This window comes from Amphibalanus amphitrite, unplaced genomic scaffold (genome assembly GCF_019059575.1).
Source record: "Amphibalanus amphitrite isolate SeventyFive unplaced genomic scaffold, NRLGWU_Aamphi_draft 001494F_arrow, whole genome shotgun sequence".
Taxonomy (NCBI): domain Eukaryota; kingdom Metazoa; phylum Arthropoda; class Thecostraca; order Balanomorpha; family Balanidae; genus Amphibalanus; species Amphibalanus amphitrite.
Window position 1 is genome coordinate 3,576 of NW_024882987.1, and position 19,707 is coordinate 23,282.

The window sequence follows — 19,707 nt, forward strand, 5'->3', positions numbered from 1 at the left end:
GAAACTGACAATCAACAAACCCTAAATTGGACATCAAATTGTTTTAACTACAGAAGAAAACAAAGGCAACAATATTTTCTTAGCACTAGTGAGCCGCATTCGTCGAAGTTCAAAGCTACCAAATGAAAGATCTTGTGCTACCATATTGGGGAGAAGGTCCTGTACTTTTTCTCTCCGTGGCACTCAGACCCCGTTCACGAGCTGCAGGGCGTGGAAATCCAGGACCCCCAGCCGGGCGCGGGCTAACGTAGTAGGCTGTCGTTAACCAGCAGAAATATTAGCAGCTTCACTTCCCGCCTAAAATATTATGGCCTTTTGAAGCTGCTCGGCGTTCGATAGAACTCAGTAGAGGCGGAACACCTTCATTTAAGGGGGAGGGGTGCCGCACCGCCGACTTTTGGTCCCATTCTTTCCATGCAACGCCCATAGGGCTAATGTTAAAATGCAAAAAATCAAAGGGGGCACGGTGCCCCCAGCCCCGGTGCCCTCCCCGTTCCGCCGCCTATGATAGAACTGTCTCCCACCGACTCAGGCATTGGAAGGTTATAATTTGACATAGATTGCATGTGACTGTTGTTTTATCACCCAGCCCAACCGGCTCGAATTTCATCCCTTCGCGGGGCAATTGCATGATAGCAAGATTCTCTATTTCGGCTGTCCGGCCGTCGACCCACGCTGATTGCTCGTCATTGCTTCTCCAGTAACTGTCCAGCACGGGCTGCATGCGACTATTTAGTAGTATCCGTGCAATATGCATTGCCATTCGCTGTACTTGTCAGTGTCACGCATACTGCCAATCTAGCCATCCTATCATACCTGCTGTCGTTGTACCTCATCCCCATCGTCTTCAGCCCGACCATCCGACCCATGCGGACTTCTAGACACACGATTTATCAAGGACGTATGTACCAGGCCAAGACATTTCAGCGACGTCACTCTAGCCATCGCACGCGCACAAACACACGACATACCCATGGCAAAGCGGCTGTATTGTCTCACCAAACGCCAGAAACAGAGTGGCGGGGCGGCCATCACAGAGAGGTCGTCCGCGGCGGCGCCGGCGGCGACCCGTGGCGCGCCCGGTCGGCCGCCAGTTGAAAGACAACCTAATGAGTATGAGTAGGGGCGGCGCTCGCGGCCGGCGCTCGCTGACTATCCGGGACTAGATTCGTTTCGGGGCGAGATCGGGCGCACCGCGCCGCTGTCGCCTCTGTGGCACCCGCAGCCGGGCCCGACCCCAGAGTCGGCCGCCGCGAAGGGCCGGCCGGCCAGCGCGCGGCCCTTAAAAAGTATCTCGTCAACAGCGCATTACATAGCATCTGGTTCTCTCGCCCCGCGGGGCCGTGAGCAGCACAATAAATAGACACGCCCCGTACCCCGACACACTGACAAAGAAAAAAAAAACAGCCCCGCAACGTAGCATAACACGTCACCAGCGCGTCCAATGTTTATATAGAACATTCTCCTCAGATGGTAGGTAGAAGCATTTCAACATCAATATATAACGTTACCAGCGAATGCCAGTGTAACCAACTGCTCTCCCCCTGTCTCCCTCTTTCGCTCTCTCCTGATTCTGTCACACATATCCCACACATACAGGCCTCGAAAAACCAGGTCACATTTGCTCCAAAGTCGACACACGACTCGCAAATCTCCTCAAAGAGGCGCCCACTTCCACAAGGAGGCTGTCAGACTAGCATCAGCACATGTGCATCGTAACAACTGCTTGCCGGTGGGCCGGAAGACGGCGGGCTGTGGGCCGGTCTTTCAGTGGCGCGGCGGCAGCACGTGGTTCAGCGGCGACACCTCGTCCACGCCGGCAGGCCGGTACCGCCGGCGTCTGCGAAATAAGGCCTGCCTCTACCAGTGAATGGGCACCGGCAGCGGCCACACAACGGCATACATTGAACGAACAACTCTGTCGGAATGAAAGATGAAAATATGCGCAAACAGAGCGGTAACAGAACAGAAGTCGGCTAGACTATGTGACTTTGCAGTAAAGACTTTCGCCTCTAAACTCGGGAGAAGTCGGTTCGAACAAATCACGATGCATACGGTCAGTAAAGCTTTACACAAACAAAACGGCAGCCTGGGAGAACGGCGAAAGCTAAGCCAGGTATTTACTACCAGCTACCTGCGGTACATTACACTTTCGGTTGAAACTGAAAAACTACCAGTGGTGACTCCTATTATAGTCCCTCCGAGACCCGAACGCGTCCCTCGTGACCCATGCGAGTCCCTCACCTGGCCGATATTTCGGCGCCGGCCGGCGGCGGCCCTGCCGGCGGGTGCGGCACGGGTGCCGCCTCGCGCGCCGACAGGCTGTCGCTATCGCTGCTGTCGGCGGCGGCGCGCCGTCGGCCGGCCGCCGCGCCGCCGCCGGCGCCGCCCTCGGAGCGGGTCGACTCGGTGCTCACCCCGGAGCTGTGGCCGTCCGAGGGTCGCGGCCGGCCGCCCGAGCCGCTGGCGCCGCACCGAGCGGGTTAGTGAGTGCACATCGGCCGACAGCGGCCGCACAGACCACACATGCGGGGTTACAGCAGAGAGAGGCGGAGGGGACGGCACAACCTGAGAGTGTATAATATCAGTTTATCTGACCGGCGCTTTAGTACAGCAGAGAAACTGAACTGGACAGCTTTCGATAGATAGACCTTTATAAATGACCACTTCCGAACCATGCTGATTAATCGCACTTCAACGATGATAAAGCCATTAAGTAGTTGAAACGGCCTGAGACGAACAAGGCTGATTAGGTACGCTCATCTGAAGAGCAGTCAAGTTGATAGCCGTCCAATCAGACAATTCCCTGCCGCAGCTGTTTTTTTTTTTTAAATAAATATAGAATTGAGAAATGGAAAAGACCGGTGAATGTTAAATCCAAAAATGACCTACATCAGACTCTGAGTTAAGAAATGTTAATAAAATGGATAAGCAGCGCAATGTTACTCAACACTATTAAATTACAGAGCGAGCCATGAACAGCAGTGCCCCCCCCCCCCTCCCCTACATCTAATACGTAATCAGCCCGTGGACAAGCCCCAAGCTCCAACCCCCTGGATTAGTAGGCAGTTCAATAAGCAAAGCACCACAAACACGACCTTACCTGATCGTTATCGACTGCGACAGGTCTGAGTCAGCGCATACAGACACACTTACACCGTCAGCTCTTCCATTCTGCTTACCAGTCTGAAGCTTCCTAAACTCACCTCTGCCTAAGCCACTCTTCCCTTATTCACCACTGTCTACACTCTGCACACGGTTCCTCTCTCACTCACCAGTGTCTGTACATTCCTCCCAAACAACTGTCTTGATACTGCCCTGATACCACCTTGATACGCTGAACTGTCTGCTGTACCCTGTACGCCTCCCTCTAACTCACCTCTGCCGAGAGCGGGGCGGCACGGCCGGCTGGACGGGCGTGGAGTCCCGCGGCCGGCTGCGGCGCCGCTGAAACCGCAGCCCCAGCGGCTCCTCGCTGACGTATTTGTCGGTGCCCTGCCGCCGCCGGCGCAGCGCCGGGGTACACCCGTCCAGACTGGTGTCGTCGCGACTCGGCGAAGGGTACCGGTACAGGTCTGCGGGGCGGAGGGAGGGGCGGTCAGCGGCCAGACGAGTACGGGTACGGATGTGCAGACAGCGCGACGAGGCGGCAAATTGGCACCGGTACGGCTGGTCTGGAGGAATGCCTGAGGTCGATGCATCGATGGGTGTCAATTACCGGTTACTCGATGGTCGACGGGCATCAATTACGGGCATTGCTAGATGTGATGCAATTTGATATGATAAGTATAGACATCTGGTAACGAATAGCAGGTGGAAACTCAGGCTGATCTGGAGTGGTAACGTAACTACAAGCCTTGTGTCTCCGATACTGACCTGTGGGGGAGCAGATATTGACCTGTACAGGCGAATATTGAATTACTGACCCATGGATAAGATGGATACTGACCCATATAGGACCGTATAGTTATGCCCTGTGGAAGAGATACTGATCTGTTTACTGACACTGACCTGTGGATGGCGGCCGGATCCGGGACGGCATAGTGTGGTAGCCCTGGTGGCAGGCGGAGGAAGAGCTGGACTTTTGCAGGCCCCAGCCGGACACGGCCAGCCGGGACGGCTCGTAGCGCGGCGAGTCGTAGTACGAGCTGGACGGGCTGTAGCTGGTGCGCGTCAGGCCGGCCGTGGTGCTGGGGTGCAGCTCGCGCCGCGGACTGTAGCCGCTCAGTGACGGCGGCACGTACAGCGGCGACTGGTGCGCCGAGCCGCGCCGAGACGACAGCGGCTCCGGCGACGAGCTGAGGCGGCCGCGCCGACCGGACGCCAGCCGCGGCGCCGGCTCGGCCGCCGACGACGCCGTGCTCGTCGACGTCGGCGTGGTGGAGTGCAGCTCGCGCGCCGAGTGCCGCCGGCGCGTCACCACCGGCCGCTCGGACGCCTCGCTCTCGGCCTCCAGGTCGGCACTGAGCTGGGAGCGGTTGGCGCGCGCCGGCCGCTCGCGGCCGTCCAGCAGACTGTCGTCACTGTGGAACTGCCTGCCGGCCGCTGGCGAGCGGCCGCGGAACACAGCGCCCAGGTCCTGCACGGAGATCACCGAGATCTTCCGCTCAGAGTCGTCCAGCAGCAGGTTGTCCAGCGAGTGCCGCTTCGCTGAGCCGTTCAGGGCGGTCGCCGGAGCGCCGGTGGCGTCTGAGGCTCCCCCGCTGCGCCGCCGGCCCCGCGCCGCCGCTGCAGCAGCCGCGGACGAGTCGTTCCGCGCCGTGCCGTCCCCAGTCGACTGCGAGTCGTGCGGGTCGTTTTGGAACTCTGGCGGAGGAGTGACCACGCCGATACGACGGCGCACCGTGCGCGGGCTCTCGCGGGCAGTAGCAAACGAGAAGCCAACCGTCTCGTAGTCGCCTCCATCGGCCGCCTCAGAGGTCCCCACGGGCACGGCCGTGCCGAAGCTCTCGTTGCGCGAGGTCTCGTCGGCGTCGATCCGCGACCGGCTGCGAGAGGTGGCCAGACGCGCGCGGCTCTCGTCGGCAGCGTCGTAGAACACGCTCGACTCCTCGGCGGCGCGTTTGTGTTCGGCGGGGCGCGGTTCCTCGGCCGGGGGCTGGGCCGGCGCCGGCGCCTTAGCCGGAGAGTCGCGACTGCGACTGGACGAGGACTCTGTGCTGTGCGGACCGCGCCGGCCAGCCGCCGGAGGAGGCGAGCGCGCCGTGCGCTGCGCCGGCCGCGGCGGCGGCGCCGGGGGCTCCCGATGCGCCGCAGTCACTTGGATGTGAGGCACCTCGGCGGGCGCCGCCGGCGTCTCAAAGTATCGACCGAACTGCTCGTTCAGACACGGCGAGCTCTTGTTCTTAGGGATGGTGTTGGAAACGCCGGAGCCGATAGCCTGCTCCAGTTTTCCGGCCAGGTTCTTTTCCGATTTGTTTTTGAGGATGCTCTTCAGCCGAGGAGACGAGGAGCGAGTGATGGAACGGTCTTCGACGCGAACCGCCTTCGCCTGTCAAGCAGGGGAAAGAGGAGAGTCAGGGACATACAGCCTAGTGCAGTTATAGGACAGCCCAGCGGCCTGGCGACTGCCAGTCCAACAAGCCTTTGCAGAACAATGGGTAGGTAACATTTAGGTTTGCAGTTGAATTCAATGCAACCGTAAATTGTCACAAGAAGGGGAAGGGAACCTTCCTGTTTCTATCGAAACAAGTCGAAGGAAGCAAGAAGCAGGAAAAAGAAAAAGAAACAGGAAAGTTATACCGTTGCCGGAACTTTTCCCGCTCTGAGACCTTGTCAAACGCTCACCTGACTGTTCTGAGGCCCGGTCGCGGAGGAGCCGGGTGACACCGGTGTGGCCACCGGCACGGACCCAGTCGCCGCCGGCGCCGACGGGGTGACCACGGCGATTGTCGGCACCGTGGGCGGGGGCGGCGGCGGGGGCGGCGCGGCCTCCGAGCGGCGCGAGTCGCCCTTGTCGAACACACGGATCTCCAGTTTGGCCGAGACGGGCTGCAGCTGGTGCGGGCTGACATCCGACTCCATCGAGACAGTCCTGTGAACACGGCAGGGTGTGGTCAGAGGGTAAAAGGAGCGTCCGCTAGAAAGACGGCGTCAGAGGGAAAGCCGTCAAGGGACATTAGGCTGGGAGCTGTCAGTGAGGAAGGGCAGTAACCGTCAAATGAGGGCACCACCATCAAAAAAGGGGGAAAATCAGAACGTCAATTATCCAGTCAATTAGTCCAGTCAATTATCCGTAAACGTCTTAGGGGCCGCCTGGTAATTTAATCATTGAGCAGCCAATAACCTGTCGATGATCATTAGCCCTGTACGATATTGCCACTATCTATCTGAATCTCACCCCCTAACGACCCCCTGTCACCACCACCAGTTGCGTATGCGCGCTCCCAGTACCTGTTGACCATCGGTGGCGGTGACCGGACGGCAGCCGGACCGGCCGGGACCGCGCCCACCGCCGGAGCTGCCGGGACCGCCGGCGAGACCACGGCGGCCACGTTACGGACCACGTCCACCTCGTAAACGACGTCATCGAACGTGGCCTGCTGCAGCAGCGGCGGCTCCAGGCCCGCTCTGTGGGGAGGGAGGGAGGAGGGGGTCAGGGGCCTGCTGCAGCAGCGGCGGCTCCAGGCCCGCTCTGTGGGAGGAGGGGAGGAGTCAGCGGCGGCTCCAGGCCGGCCCTGAGGGAGGCGGCACAGGGGTCAGCGGCGTGCTTCCAATTACCTAAAATAAAGCAAAGCTAAGCATCAAGTCACCAGAACTTGGAGGACAGGGTCCCATCAAAATAACGATAAAATGCTGAACAGTGTTAAAAATGCCCAATTACTATCAGTATCTGACATTTTGACACATGGCCATGGCCAATGCCATCGATAGCCGCTGGCTTAGCGGACGCCGGGTGGCGGCAGACCACTGACCGTATCCGGGCGGAGAGCTGCGGGTTGGACCAGGCGCGCGGTAGGCCTTCACCGCGGCTCCGGTGGATCGGCCCGGTGGCCACCTCCAGACCAAGGTACTCGAGAGGAGCCGTCGGAGCGGCGCCCGCCTGCGGTACAGTGGTCAGCAGACGTCAGTCGTGGGGTGGGCTCAGAGCACGTCAACAGAGGTCACATGCGAGCGAGAGAGAGAGAGAGAGAGAGAGAGAGAGAGAGAGAGAGAGAGAGAGAGAGAGAGAGAGAGAGAGAGAGAGAGAGAGAGAGAGAGAGAGAGAGAGAGAGAGAGAGAGAGAGAGAGAGATAGAGAGAGAGAGAGAGAGAGAGAGAGAGAGAGAGAGAGAGAGAGAGAGAGAGAGAGAGAGAGAGAGAGAGAGAGAGAGAGAGAGAGAGAGAGATCCGTGAAATATGACCGTCATCATGACATACGTTTATTGTGCTCACTCTGACGCGTTGCCATAAAGCACACGTGGCGATATTTCATTTACGTCGGGCGTTTGATCCAGCTAGATGTTGGGACCGTAAACAGTAGAGTTACCAATTACACAGCCAAACCATCAATTACCGAGTTACTAGCTGCGCCACTCACCATGACACGGAGCCGCGACTTGATGAGCTGTAGCGGCACAAAGAATGTGATGGGAGGCGGGACGGCGCCGGTGCCGGCCGGCCGCGCCGCCGGACCCACGATGGGAGCGTCGCCGGCCGCCTGGCGAGGGTGGAGGGCCGGTCAGCACCATCGATAGGAAGACTCATGGACGCGCACGGCGAGAGAGCGCCGGTTCGACTATACAAGACCAAATGTGACGAGATGCTACTTTGAAGTGAGACGTGTTCCGCACTTATACTAACTTGCGAACCGATTGAGAAAGAGCAGTGCTCGAAATATATCGCTTTTGTATTGTATTTTTTTTTTTGCCATTACAGTTTACTTAAGGATGGAGGATAAGGTCAAATGACTCATACAGTATACAAGACCGAGCGAAACATGAACGATGTGATAACGAAAGGCCGGAGCGACCCCCATAGACGCGGCGATATACTGGGAGGTTCGTAGACGGAACATACCAGCTCCGCCGGTGGCAGCTCGCCAGTGAGGACAAACATCGAACAGACCAGCCAACCGGACTACCCACCTGCCTGCGGTGCTCGGGACTCTGCAGACCCTGCTCAGCCGCCTCGTGGTCCGTCTCGGCCTCCGAGTCGTCGAAACCAGACTTCCACTGCGAGGCCAGCGTCATACCTGAGGGCGGACGATAGGGTCAGCGACTCGGTCAGGTGCTGCAAATCATAGCAGGCTCGGTGAAGCGAGGGTAAGCCAGACGACTGCAGTCCCAGACTTCCCGTATGTATAAATGAACTCCGCGTTTATGAACATCAGTGTTCATCAACTACCACGTGACACCTTACTACACTGCAGTTGGAGCCCGGAGGGGTGGTAAGGTGAGTGTGAGAAATCTTACCTCCGCCTCCCTTGGTGGCCTGCTGAGACACGTTGTCGTCGTCAGCCACGGCGAACTGGGTGACGCTCACATCCCGGTGTAAACTCAGCCTGCGGAGACGGCGGACACGGTCAGAGACTGGAGACAGGTTAGAGACGAATCATGTAGCATTTTCAGGCCCAGTAACAAGATCCAGTGCCACATGATTGGTGACTGGGGCTAAACGTGCCAGTAACATCAAACAGTGGTAACAGGTTGCATATAGATCTAAAGTAAATTACAGCAATTGTGACACCTAGTCTGTGTTTCGCGCTAACAATAGCAGGGTATCTGCCGTTGGGTGAGCATGTCTTATGTTAAGAAGTTGAACGTTTACAATCTGGGGCAGCGGCAGATGAAGCGCCATCAAGCCATGGACGGACTCAGACCACTCACAAACATCAAGCCAAGATAAAATGAGTCGGAAATGGCTGCCAAATCTAGCACGGCACACACTCGCAGATGACAGCGGTTAATGAGTGGCACACGGCATACAGGAGCAGTTCTTAGAGGCAGGGGAAGAGGCACTCAGAGACGTTCGCAAAGGACACGCTCAGCCTTGCACAGCACAGCACAGCAGATGGGAGCGGTTAAGATCAGTAAGCAGCACAGCAGAACGCAGGAATGATCAGTGGTTAGTTGACAACACGACGTCCTTGGAGACAATAGTGGTCAGTGGGGTCAGCGCACAACTGACGCCGGAGTGGTCAGTGATCAGTAGGCGACACACAGCCGAAGGCAGACATGACTGGGCAGCACTCAGCACTGCACTCAGCACAGCACCGCACACGGATGGAGAGAAGGCGATACCGACCGTGACACTGACCGGTTCCGGCTGCCGGCAGAGTGGAACCGTCGCCGGTGGTCGCGCCGCTCGCGCCGGCCCGTCTCGCGGGTCTGCTCCCCGCCAGCCGTCGTCAGAGGGGTGCCTCCGACCCCCACCGGTCCGCTCTGTTGCGGAGTGGAGGGAACGGACACGTCCAGACGGCCCGTGCGCGCCTCCGTGCTGCGGCCGGACACCTCCTGAAAGCCGAGAGCCAAGTTAGAGACCAGACACAGCAGTGTCCCGCATGACAAAGGAACAAGGAATACAGTAGGGCACAATCAGCGGGGCACGAAATAGCCCATTTTTTGCTGATGTGTCCTATGACGTGAGATGCAGCACAATATGATGCACAGTAGACGCTCTGGTGCGAACAGCACGGGCGGGTAGTATATGAAGCGCTGTGGCCTTCAGATACAGCCGCTGGTCTGGGGCCAACGACAATACCTGATCCGAGAAGACCAACAACAACGGACGGCCCCACGGCCTCTCCCTCTCTCCCTAACCTGAGCTCCCTCGGTGAGCCGCGGCGAGGCGGGCGCCGCCTCCTGGTTGCTCTCTGCCGTGTCCAGCGCACTCAGGCGCAGCTTGGTGGCCGGCCGGCGCTGTGCGTTACCCTCCTGGTCTGAGCGGCCCTTCTTCGGAGACGGGTCCTCACTGGTGGCTACTTTGGTGGCGTTACGGTTGTTGTCCACCAGAACCTAAAGGGAGGGAAGAAACGACGGTGACACAGCGGAAAATCGACACGAGCCTTCGCTACGCAGACCACCTCTCCAAGAGAGCGTGTCGTGACATTCATCTACGTCATCCTAATAAAATCTTATTAATAGTATTTCAATTAACATAATACTTTCGGCCTTACCTTATCCCGTGTGTCGGCGGCGGGTGGCGCGCGCGGCTGCGGCCCTGAGGTGGCCGGTGCCGGCCGGTGGTTCTCCTGGTTGTCGCACGCCGCGCTGCCCAGGTCGGTCTGATAGGAGGCCGCCGGTTTACTGATGATGGCAGGGGTGGAGGCCGGGCCGCCGGCCGGGGCGCTCTCGGCACCCGCCTTCTCCCAGTCGAACGCGTCCGTCTCCTGCGCAGAGGATACGCAAGGGAATGTGCGGTCAACATCAAGTAAATAGTTAATAGAAACACGGTCACAGGAATATGCTGTGAAACCCAAGTCAACCAAACTGGACGAACGTCGGCTAGCGAAAAATACCTTCCTTGACCTCACAGCTTTAAAGCACAAAGTCCAGACCAACAAAAAGCAGCCGTCTGATGAGCTGAGAACTACCCAACTGTCAGACGCCTGTCAGATGTCTGTCAAACTCACACATACGTGCGTCAGGTCGACGCCGAACAGACGGTGAACAGTGAACACGAGCATTGAGCATGAACCCTCGCAATGAGCACCAAAGAGTGTGCTACAGTGCGACCGCCGACGACCCGTTGCATTACTGACCTTGACACCGCGGCGTTTCATGCAGCGCTCAAACAGGCCTGACAGCATGGCGTAGTCAGGCTTGTCATAGTAGTCGAGCGCCTGAATGTGCTCCAGAAACTGACGGAAGTCGGACGGCAGGTGCTTCAGCAGCTGGTAGTGGTTGTACTCCTCCTTCATCACACCGACCTGGCGGCACGGGGAAGGGTCAAAGGGAGGTCACAACTCAGCACAGGGACGGGTCAGAATAGGGTCAAGTCAGCAGGCAAAGCGGTAATAGGTCGAGTCCGGGGAGCAGTCTAGTCCGTCAGCTATTCAGACTGGCAGGGAAATTTACGGATTCGTGCGGTCGATACTCGCTAAAACCATCGCCCCTCCCCCGGCTGCTGATGGGGATGAGTCATTGACAGACCACGTTTTCTGGTCCAGCCGATAGACGGCGATACGAAACACCGCCCGATTTCAATAACATTCATAAACCTAGGACTTCTCGACCCCATGTAAGCCCAGGCGGTGTAATCAGGTCAAACCAAATCCCACACTGCGAAAAATGCCGAACCCAGGCGCGGGTTAATGCGAGTCCGCCGGAATGAGGCCAGTGATGATGCAAGGAAGATAAATGGGGGAGAGATGAGATCGCATCAGAGGCCGACAATCGACAACCATCAGCCCGGGGCGAGCTGGGTCGATCTCCAGAGCTCGCTCCAGGCACAGTGGGTGGAGGGGAGAGCATTGGGGAGGAAGGGCGATGATGGTGTTAGCTTCCGCAATGAACCCCTGACAGAGGTTACAGAGGCGTATGATTCCACGCTAGACTGGCTCACAATAAGAGGCACAGACACCAACCAGTCAAGATCAAACCAACGTTGGTTACCAACCGTTCAAGACTAATTTATCACACAGGACGAGCGCGGTTCCGGTCGACCGGTCGATCACGGCGGCTTATGTTTCAGTAGTCTCACCTGCTCCTTGTCCTTAATCTTTCGCCAGGGGAGAGAACCGTTGACGAACTCGACCATCATGTAGAAGAGGGACCAGAGATCGTCCTGGCGACCCATTTCCTGCGGAAAGACAACGGTCCCTTCAGGTATGCAGCGATGGGAGGGAAAACACCTGTGGGCCCAATTTGACAACTGCCATGTCAGGGAAATTCGTTTCATCTTAATTCTTATGGATATTCATGATATTCATTCCACAAGCCTACACAACAAGGCAAAGAAAATGGCGAAATTAAGAGCAATGCTAGCCCAATGATAACACCACCTTAAGAAGTAGTCCTCACTCTTGAGCAAAGTGATACCCAATCCCCATTCACAGATAACGACTTTTTGGCTTTCTAAATCCACTCGGGAGCCTAGTGAGAAGAATGAACAATTATCGGTACAGTCAGTCAAATTCACCTGGTAGTGAGGGTCAAGGAGAGCCCCTGAATAGTGTGGACGGTACCCACGGTACCTCACGCGGCACGTACCTTGTTCTTGTGTGCGTTGATGGCGGCGTAGCGGACGGTGCCTCGGAAGCCAGCGGCGGCGCGCGGTGTGCGCACCTCACCGTAGGCGTTTGTGTACTGGCGAGCCAGGCCGAAGTCGAGCATGTACACCTTCTTACAGTTGTGCGGGTGGCGACCCATGGAAAAGTTGGACTGCAAAGACGGGTGCACAACAATCAGAACATGGCGGCAGCCGATATGACTAATATACCGTAAGACAGCGCGTCAGGACAGCCTAACAGGTTCTCTTGATAGGAATAAGATATACCAGGTTGGTCATCGACTCATCCTATCCCACCAGTTCATCCAGTCGTCCGGCAGACATCCAACCATTAGCCCAGTATAGCCCTCCACCGACGGCTCAGCCCCATCCATTCAGCCGCCCGCCACACACCCACCCAGTCCACTACCCCAGTCCATCAGGTCTGTCCATCTTTCACTCACCCACCAGCCGCCAGACACCCGCCCATCAGCCTAGTATAGCCCGTCACAGACAGCCCAGTCCATCCCGCCACCCATCCACCCACCCCACCAGCTCAGTATAGCCCTCCCTCGGCAGCCCACCCTAGTCAAGCCGGCCACCCACTCCGCCAGCCCAGTATAGTCCTCCAGTCCGGCCCAGCCCAGTCCAGTCGGCCGCCGACACAGATCAATAGCCGGCCGGCGCGGCGTGGCGGCCCACTGCCGGACCATAGGCCCATCCCCCATAACAGAGTCAGGCTAAACGACGCTGCATATCCGACTGAGAGGAAAGACACTGGGGCACTAGTGGACAGAGGGGAGCGATGGGGGGGGGGGGATACTGGTGAGATGTAAAAAGCATAACGAGACACCGTTTAACTGTATGCAAAGAACAAAGTGGATTGATGCGACTGTTAGCGCAGAAGGACACCGATAGCTGTTTATGTGGGTAGAAGAACCGCTAGAACTAAGGCTGAGAGCATAGAGAGGTATGTAGAGGTCTATGGCTGAGAGACACTCTGACCCACGCCGCACGCCCCTGTGGCTACCGGTCTGTGCCACTGGGAGTAGCGCGGCCCGACACACTCTGGTCTCTGCGAGCGTACTGACCGGCTTGACGTCTCGATGCAGGAAGCCGGCCTCGTGGATGGCCTGGATCGAGTGCAGGATCTGATGGCCCAGCCGCAGTGTGGTCGACAGCGAGAACGCGCCGCGCGGCTGCGAGCGCCGCAGCTCGGCCAGGTTGCGGCCCTGCAGCTGCATGACCACGTAGTTGAACCGGTCGTTCCGGCCGCAGCCGATGAAGCGGCACACGTGGTCCCGGCCTGTCGATGGGAGGTGGCGGTCAGAGGGGTGTGGGTAAGGGACGGCCGGGCGGCGGCCCCTTCGGCGGTCTCAACGCCATACAGTGATATTGCTACCTGACCTTGATCGCCTATTCACAAGTGGGGGACTTTTCTCCATGTCCAACGTCACATAATAATGTTCATATATGTATATTCCATCGATGATACGTTTTAGCCAGAAGTTATCGAGTTAACTGTGTTTCAGAGTTTTCATCAACAATGATTATGATCGTTCTATTAAATAATGCAAGTTCGATGTTTCTAGAGAACGCAATGAGAAGTGAAGATTATGCTAAATAGAACTTCGTGAGCATATCCTAACCACGTATGATCTCTAACATCGTGGGCAGTAAGGTTAATTTAAAGGTCAAGTAAAGCGTGCCCACACTGCACACAGCCAAGTACAGTCCGCTCCCCAGTCATAGGAGACTGACTGGGAGGCTCCAACAAAGCACAGAGTATCCAGTATCTACGTGATAGGTCCAATGTCAATAAGACAACAGGGGGTCGCGATAGCAGCTCTCCGCTCATTGAGTCTCTCATAAACGCGCACTGATCAATAGAGGCCAGTCACCTGACCCTTAGTACCATATGAATAGCTGCCATCTGCTGCAGAGTATCTGTATCTCCTGACCTTCCAGTGACCAGATACGGCAGTCTGACAGCTGGCATCCGGAGGCCGTAATGGTAACGCTTAAAATCAGGCGTCAGTCAAATAAAGTAAGAGTAAATTTATGAGTCTCGAGGGTTTAGAGCGCATTACAGAGCTTCATCAAATCCTTAACGACGACTGTTAACGGCAAATGGATTCCTTCGAAAGGATCCTGGGTTCAACTGATAGGGATGCTGGTAATTGGGGTTAGGAGTCCAGTACTGCGTCGCTCACCAAGTTTTTCAGGCTTATCACACTGCCATATGTTCAAGGCATTGGTCGTGGGAAGTCCAGCAACCTAGCTATTCATCGTAAGCTGGACGTATGAATCAATACGACCTATTAGTACATACAGCCTCGCACTCCGCGCGGCCTTTCCAATCTTGTAAAAGGGAGCGTTCAATTATTGGAACGAGATACCTACCCACGACGTATGAACGAGACGGTCCTTTCAAGAAGTCCCGCAGGCGTCCAAATATGGTTTCAGGAGTTCGGTAGTCATCCAAAGAAAAACTGATTAGGGTCAAGGAAGTCCCAATGTTGCATTGGTGTAGCAAAGCTATCGCGTAGCAACTAACTAGCATTGGCGCAGGTGTCAGGTAGTGTAGAGGCCGTGACGGTGCACACTGCACTATTAGTAAAGTAATCTTGCACTGCACAATGCACATGCCATCGTAAGGAAACAAATACCTATATGAAACGTGCACTGCTGGTGTGGGAATTTACATACATGGCGGTGCACTGCATAGGCGCCACCGTCTCGCGTGTAAGTGTAAACCATAAGTGTGAAGCTTATGAAGCTTTTGACCCGGGCAATGAAGCGAATAGCAAGCAATTCCTTTGTGTGTGACGTGTGCCCTGAACCTAGCATTGTGCATGAACTCACACCCACGTCCCACATGGAAGTTGAGATGCAAGTAGTCGTTTGGTTTATTCAATATTCATGAAATAAATAATGGTAATGAACTAACTTGTCGAAACAAGCAGTAGGGTTACCGAGGAAGATCAGCAAAACAGGAAGCGACGGTCTCTACTCAGCGTGTTCGAGGGCCGCCGGCGAGCGCAGCAAAACTGTCACAGACCCCAGCTGCTGCGCCGCTGAGCGTCCAATCTGCCGGTCCCAGGACCCTCCCGCACCCCAAGACCTCAGCTGCCGAGTCGGTGCCGCCCAGACGGGGGTGACTCGTGAGGGCTGTGACCACCCAGTAGGGCGCAGGGAGCCACGGACTGGGAGAGCGGCCGGCAGCCTGCCAGCGGCCCACTTCCCACCGCGCCGACGGGATCGATTGGAGCGGTCCCGCGGGTGCTACGTGGCGCAGCAGCCCCCGCGGCACAGAGCGGTATTGCAGGCGCTCCACAGAGCCGTACCCGTGCCCCCGGAAGCGATTTAACAATGCGCAGTGGCATTACGCGAGCGTTACGTGACGCAGGTAACTGACACCTAGCGGCGGGTGTATGATGCAACTAAGTGACCCCAGCGGGAACCATACGGCGCAGCAGTGACCCCTGGGGCGCCCACACGGCGCTGCCAGCTGAGAGAAATAATTACGATCCTAATTTATTTGTCATGGTATACTATCATTGTTACAAAAAAGGCAACGACCATATATTCTCTTATGGCCATTTTCGATCTCCCATCCTTCTCATTTACAATATCGCTTCATGTTTTGCCGCAAAGGAACCCGGAAGGGCAGGTTCGCTATTCGCGGTGCGTTGCCTCCTTGGAGCAGACAGACGCACATTGGCTGAATGAGTGGGATGGCTATCGGACAGTGAGCCGCTCGACTGCGTGAAGCGCGTGCCGCGTGTCGAGTGCAGATGGCTAGGGGAGGAAGCTGCCGCGTGGAGCAGGAAGCAGACAGTGTGACTGACACCTACCGAGCTCTGCCACGCCGTCCGCGGACATGCGAGGAGAGGGCACGACACAGGCACCGATACGAAACCCTGCGAACACAGTCGAGGGGTTCGTGAGAGCGGTGCCGACGGCGCAACATGTGCATTTTTCGTTATTAATTTATTTTATCAATTTCGTCTGAATGGTGGACTGGATGGCAAAGGACCGGGACGCACGCCACGTCCAACCCGTTGCGTGACGCCATGGACTCACCACCCGACAGCTTCGATCGTACCCAACGCTGCCGTTGGAAAATGTAATGAATTTTATTGATCTTGAATAAATTAAATAAGTGTCTTGCAAGCCGGCAACTTTTCCCTTCGGCACAGGAGCGCCGGTGCTAAGCCCATGCCAGTGGCGGATCCAGGATTTTCACTGGGGAGGGGCTGCAGGTCATAATTGGGCGCCACGCCCCGGATGGGCGCCATAGCCGCATCGTATTGGCGCTGAAATATTGGCGCCCAGTGGCCCTGACAAGAGGCGCCCAGGATCAGTATGTACAGTGACACCACACGATTGGAAATATCGGTGCGGAGCGTACTGAAACGACGTTATTCGACTGATTTTTGCATCCTAGTCCTAGTATGCGGCACTCCGATGAGTTGCGAATTGAAAATTGGCGCCACTGCGCCGAAGGCGCAGTGGCGCCAGTTTTCCTTGGGTGGGGGCTGCCAGCCCCCGCAGCCCCCCCCCCCCTGGATCCGCCACTGGCCCACGCCCCAGTACAGTTTTACCAGCGATAGTTCAGCATAGAGTGTGCGAAGCCTGCAATATGAACCGCCATCACCCCGCACAAAGAATGTCTGAACAAGATCCATCAGTCAATTTTTGTGAACAAATCATCTAGAGCAAACGAGCGGCGGTCCGCAGCATCGTCGCCAGTCAGGTACTGAGAAAAGCGAGAAGCGGATTGCACTTGTCACCGCAAACACTCAACAATTCCGGTCATAAGAGGTCGGGTGCGCCTACACGCACGGCGGCGCAGCGCCAGCCGACTCGCCGTGCTGTTTGGGACGTGCAATGCGCCTCGGTCGTGTCTGGCGCCGGCCGCTCGCGGCTGTTCCCGACCCGATCCGACCAGCCGGCGCGGTCCAAACATAACAGGCCGGTGGCCATTTCGCGGCGGCGGCGGCGGCGGCAGTGCGAGGCGCGCAGCCAGCGGAACGGCCCTGATCGCGCCCCGACGCCTTGCGCTGATCCTGACGCCGGCCAAGACCGACCGAATCTTAGGTCAGACTGCAGTCTGTGCTGGCTGACCCTGAGATCATACAGCAGTCTGTGCCCGCCAACTGCAGTCTGATCAAGACAGTCTGCAGTCAATACCAAGACCGGACTGTAATCTACGCCGGGCGACCAAGGCTCATCCAGTCGGCACCTGCCGACACCAGACCAGTCCGTAGTCTCCCGGAACGGAGACCACTCTGTCGTCTGGACCGAGACCATATCGAACAAAGGGTCGATAACCACCCGTGTCTTTCCGGGGTGGAGTGACCGATGGGCAATGCCCGATAGTCCTGAGACCGGGCTGGACTGATAGTTCCGATAGCTCCTCTGGGGCGGACTGACCGATAGTCGGTGATCGGGTAAGCGAGCGCTCCTCCGGGGTGACGGACCGATAGTCGGATAGCCTGAATGCGGGACGCTCCGTCGGTGGGGAGCTCTCATCTGTCGATCATCCTATGCTGAGCAGTTGTGAACAACAATGGTTGGTCTGCTCGTTTTATTTTATATGATTGATCGCTAGCCGAGCAATACCTATTTGCACGTTAGTCAACGTTTCATTCGTAATGATTTTCGAAAAAGCAAATCTGGATTTTGTAGGATCCCTCGTAGCCGGAAAATCTCCGAGTCGAACATAAGTTGGGCCCACAAACCAGTCGCAAACATCCAAAGCCGAGTACAAAAAAGTGATGTCGAACCGAAATTTTTCCGATTTTGACGAGACTGTGTGGCAATGTTTGTGACAGTGGACTGTGGTTTACGATCTGGATGTTTTACTGCATTCTGTATCGGTTGGCAAACAAGTTTCGTTATCAGGAACCCATCTCCTTTCAGTTGTGCAGACTGAGGGCCCGCCAACGCCACATGAACGGTTGGGACGGAGAAAAGGGGGTGGGAAAGAAAGACTTATCTATGTACAATGTACATACACTGTATGTAGGCAGACTGAGTTGGCGGAGGACGGGAAGAAGACGGTACTCACCTTGGAGTTTCTTCAGCACAGCCACCTCCATTTTGAGCACCTGCTTGGGCTGTTTGGCCGACTCTAACTTTAGCGCTACATGCTCTTTGGTGACCAGATCGAGCCCTTCGTAAATCTCGCCAAAGCCACCGCCGCCAATCTTCTTTACCTGTCGACATGCACCCAGCGTTAGCGCCCGAAGCGGCCACCGGCACCGCAGCAGCTCCTGCTGCTTCTAATATTGTGCAACCAGCATCACCAGCACCATAGCACCATCACCGCCACCACCACCCACCAACGCACCATCACCAGCAACGCACCTACCACCAATAACGCTCCCTTCACCAGCATGGCACCAGCACCGCCACCACAAGCAAGCACATGTTTATAGTCACAAATACCAACAGCGATCCTTGCGTTTCCCAAAATGCACATTGTAGGATGTCACCAATTTCGTTTCGGGGGAGATAAGCCAGACGGAATTAGAAAAAGTCACCATAGACCAAAACTCTACCACTATACAGGGTGATCCAAAAAAATTGGAACCCCTAACTTAAAATGTCCGTAAGTCCGAAAGTTTTCACATTATCGACAAATTGCAAACACCATTAGAAAGAGCGTTCAATTCTCTATGAAACCAAGTTGATTGAACTTAACTGTTACTATAAATATTGCCCTTGTTATATGCCTATAAAATTTGTGTCACGAAACTCACTGAAACGGTTTTGAACATTATGCGCAAATCAGTGATTTGCGGTTTGCTATTCTGACCATGTCGCATGTTGGAGGTTCATGAATAAAAATAGCTCATTCACGTGCTATTGTAAGGAATTTAAATATCAACAGGAGCAAAAAAAGTCATTCGGTGCTCCGTGCCACACGGCCCACTCAGTGGTCGAGTTTCAGGAACAGGCCTGCCCGGCCTTCATCGAGCCAGATGCCTGGCCACCGAAGAGTCCTGACCTCAACCCTTTGGACTTCTTCGTGTGGAGCGAACTGGAGCGAATTATGTATAGAGGTCAGAGGATCAGCACCATAGAGGAGCTGAAGGAAAGGCTGACAGCCTGCTGGGATCAGTTGTCCCAGAGACTGCTGGCCTGCGCCGTCGGAGCCGTCCCGAAGCGACTGCAGGCCTGCGTGACGGCCAACGGAGCTCGGTTTGAGCACATGCTGGGATGAATAGCGAAAGCTAGGACGCGTGTATCTGTTCTGTTGTGTGCTTCTGTGTAAACTTTTATGTAATAAAACTGAAATTGGATGTGGTGTTATTCGCAAAAAACAACAGATGGAGTGCTAACGGACTTCAGTGCATTGTTAACAATTGGCGATTTCGTTTCACTCAGTTTTCTGACTCTCATTCTAAAAGCTAATACTGTGTCAATGCTTTACAATATACATGCACTAACTTGACGTGATTTTATAGAGGATTTAATGCTCTTTCTAATGGTGTTTGCAATTTGTCAATAAAATGAATACTTTCGGACTTATAGACATTTTAAGTTAGGGGTTCCAAATTTTTTGGAT

General features: G+C 55.9%; 1 protein-coding gene across 9 annotated transcripts in view; it reads right to left on the reverse strand.

Annotated features, from left to right (window-relative positions):
* Positions 1-968: 968 nt before the first annotated feature.
* The window catches only part of LOC122373431 (serine/arginine repetitive matrix protein 2-like), a 47,618-nt gene continuing 28,879 nt past the window's right edge, over positions 969-19,707 (reverse strand). For 4 of the 9 annotated variants that reach the window (XM_043351484.1, XM_043351482.1, XM_043351486.1 and 1 more), the window contains exons 3-20: positions 18,205-18,352; positions 13,220-13,434; positions 12,131-12,301; positions 11,622-11,720; positions 10,681-10,848; positions 10,096-10,308; positions 9,740-9,934; positions 9,225-9,433; positions 8,393-8,481; positions 8,066-8,172; positions 7,519-7,638; positions 6,915-7,042; positions 6,394-6,570; positions 5,788-6,034; positions 4,012-5,491; positions 3,380-3,575; positions 2,245-2,463; positions 969-1,840 (exon numbers count right to left, since the gene is read on the reverse strand). In XM_043351484.1, the coding sequence (XP_043207419.1) occupies positions 1,768-1,840; positions 2,245-2,463; positions 3,380-3,575; positions 4,012-5,491; positions 5,788-6,034; positions 6,394-6,570; positions 6,915-7,042; positions 7,519-7,638; positions 8,066-8,172; positions 8,393-8,481; positions 9,225-9,433; positions 9,740-9,934; positions 10,096-10,308; positions 10,681-10,848; positions 11,622-11,720; positions 12,131-12,301; positions 13,220-13,434; positions 18,205-18,352 (4,254 nt within the window). In that variant the 3' untranslated portion in view covers positions 969-1,767. Of the gene's footprint in view, positions 1,855-2,244; positions 2,464-3,379; positions 3,576-4,011; positions 5,492-5,787; positions 6,035-6,393; positions 6,571-6,914; positions 7,043-7,518; positions 7,639-8,065; positions 8,173-8,392; positions 8,482-9,224; positions 9,434-9,739; positions 9,935-10,095; positions 10,309-10,680; positions 10,849-11,621; positions 11,721-12,130; positions 12,302-13,219; positions 13,435-18,204; positions 18,353-19,707 lie in introns of all 9 variants that reach the window. The other 5 variants (XM_043351487.1, XM_043351483.1, XM_043351491.1 and 2 more) reach the window with 4 other exon arrangements.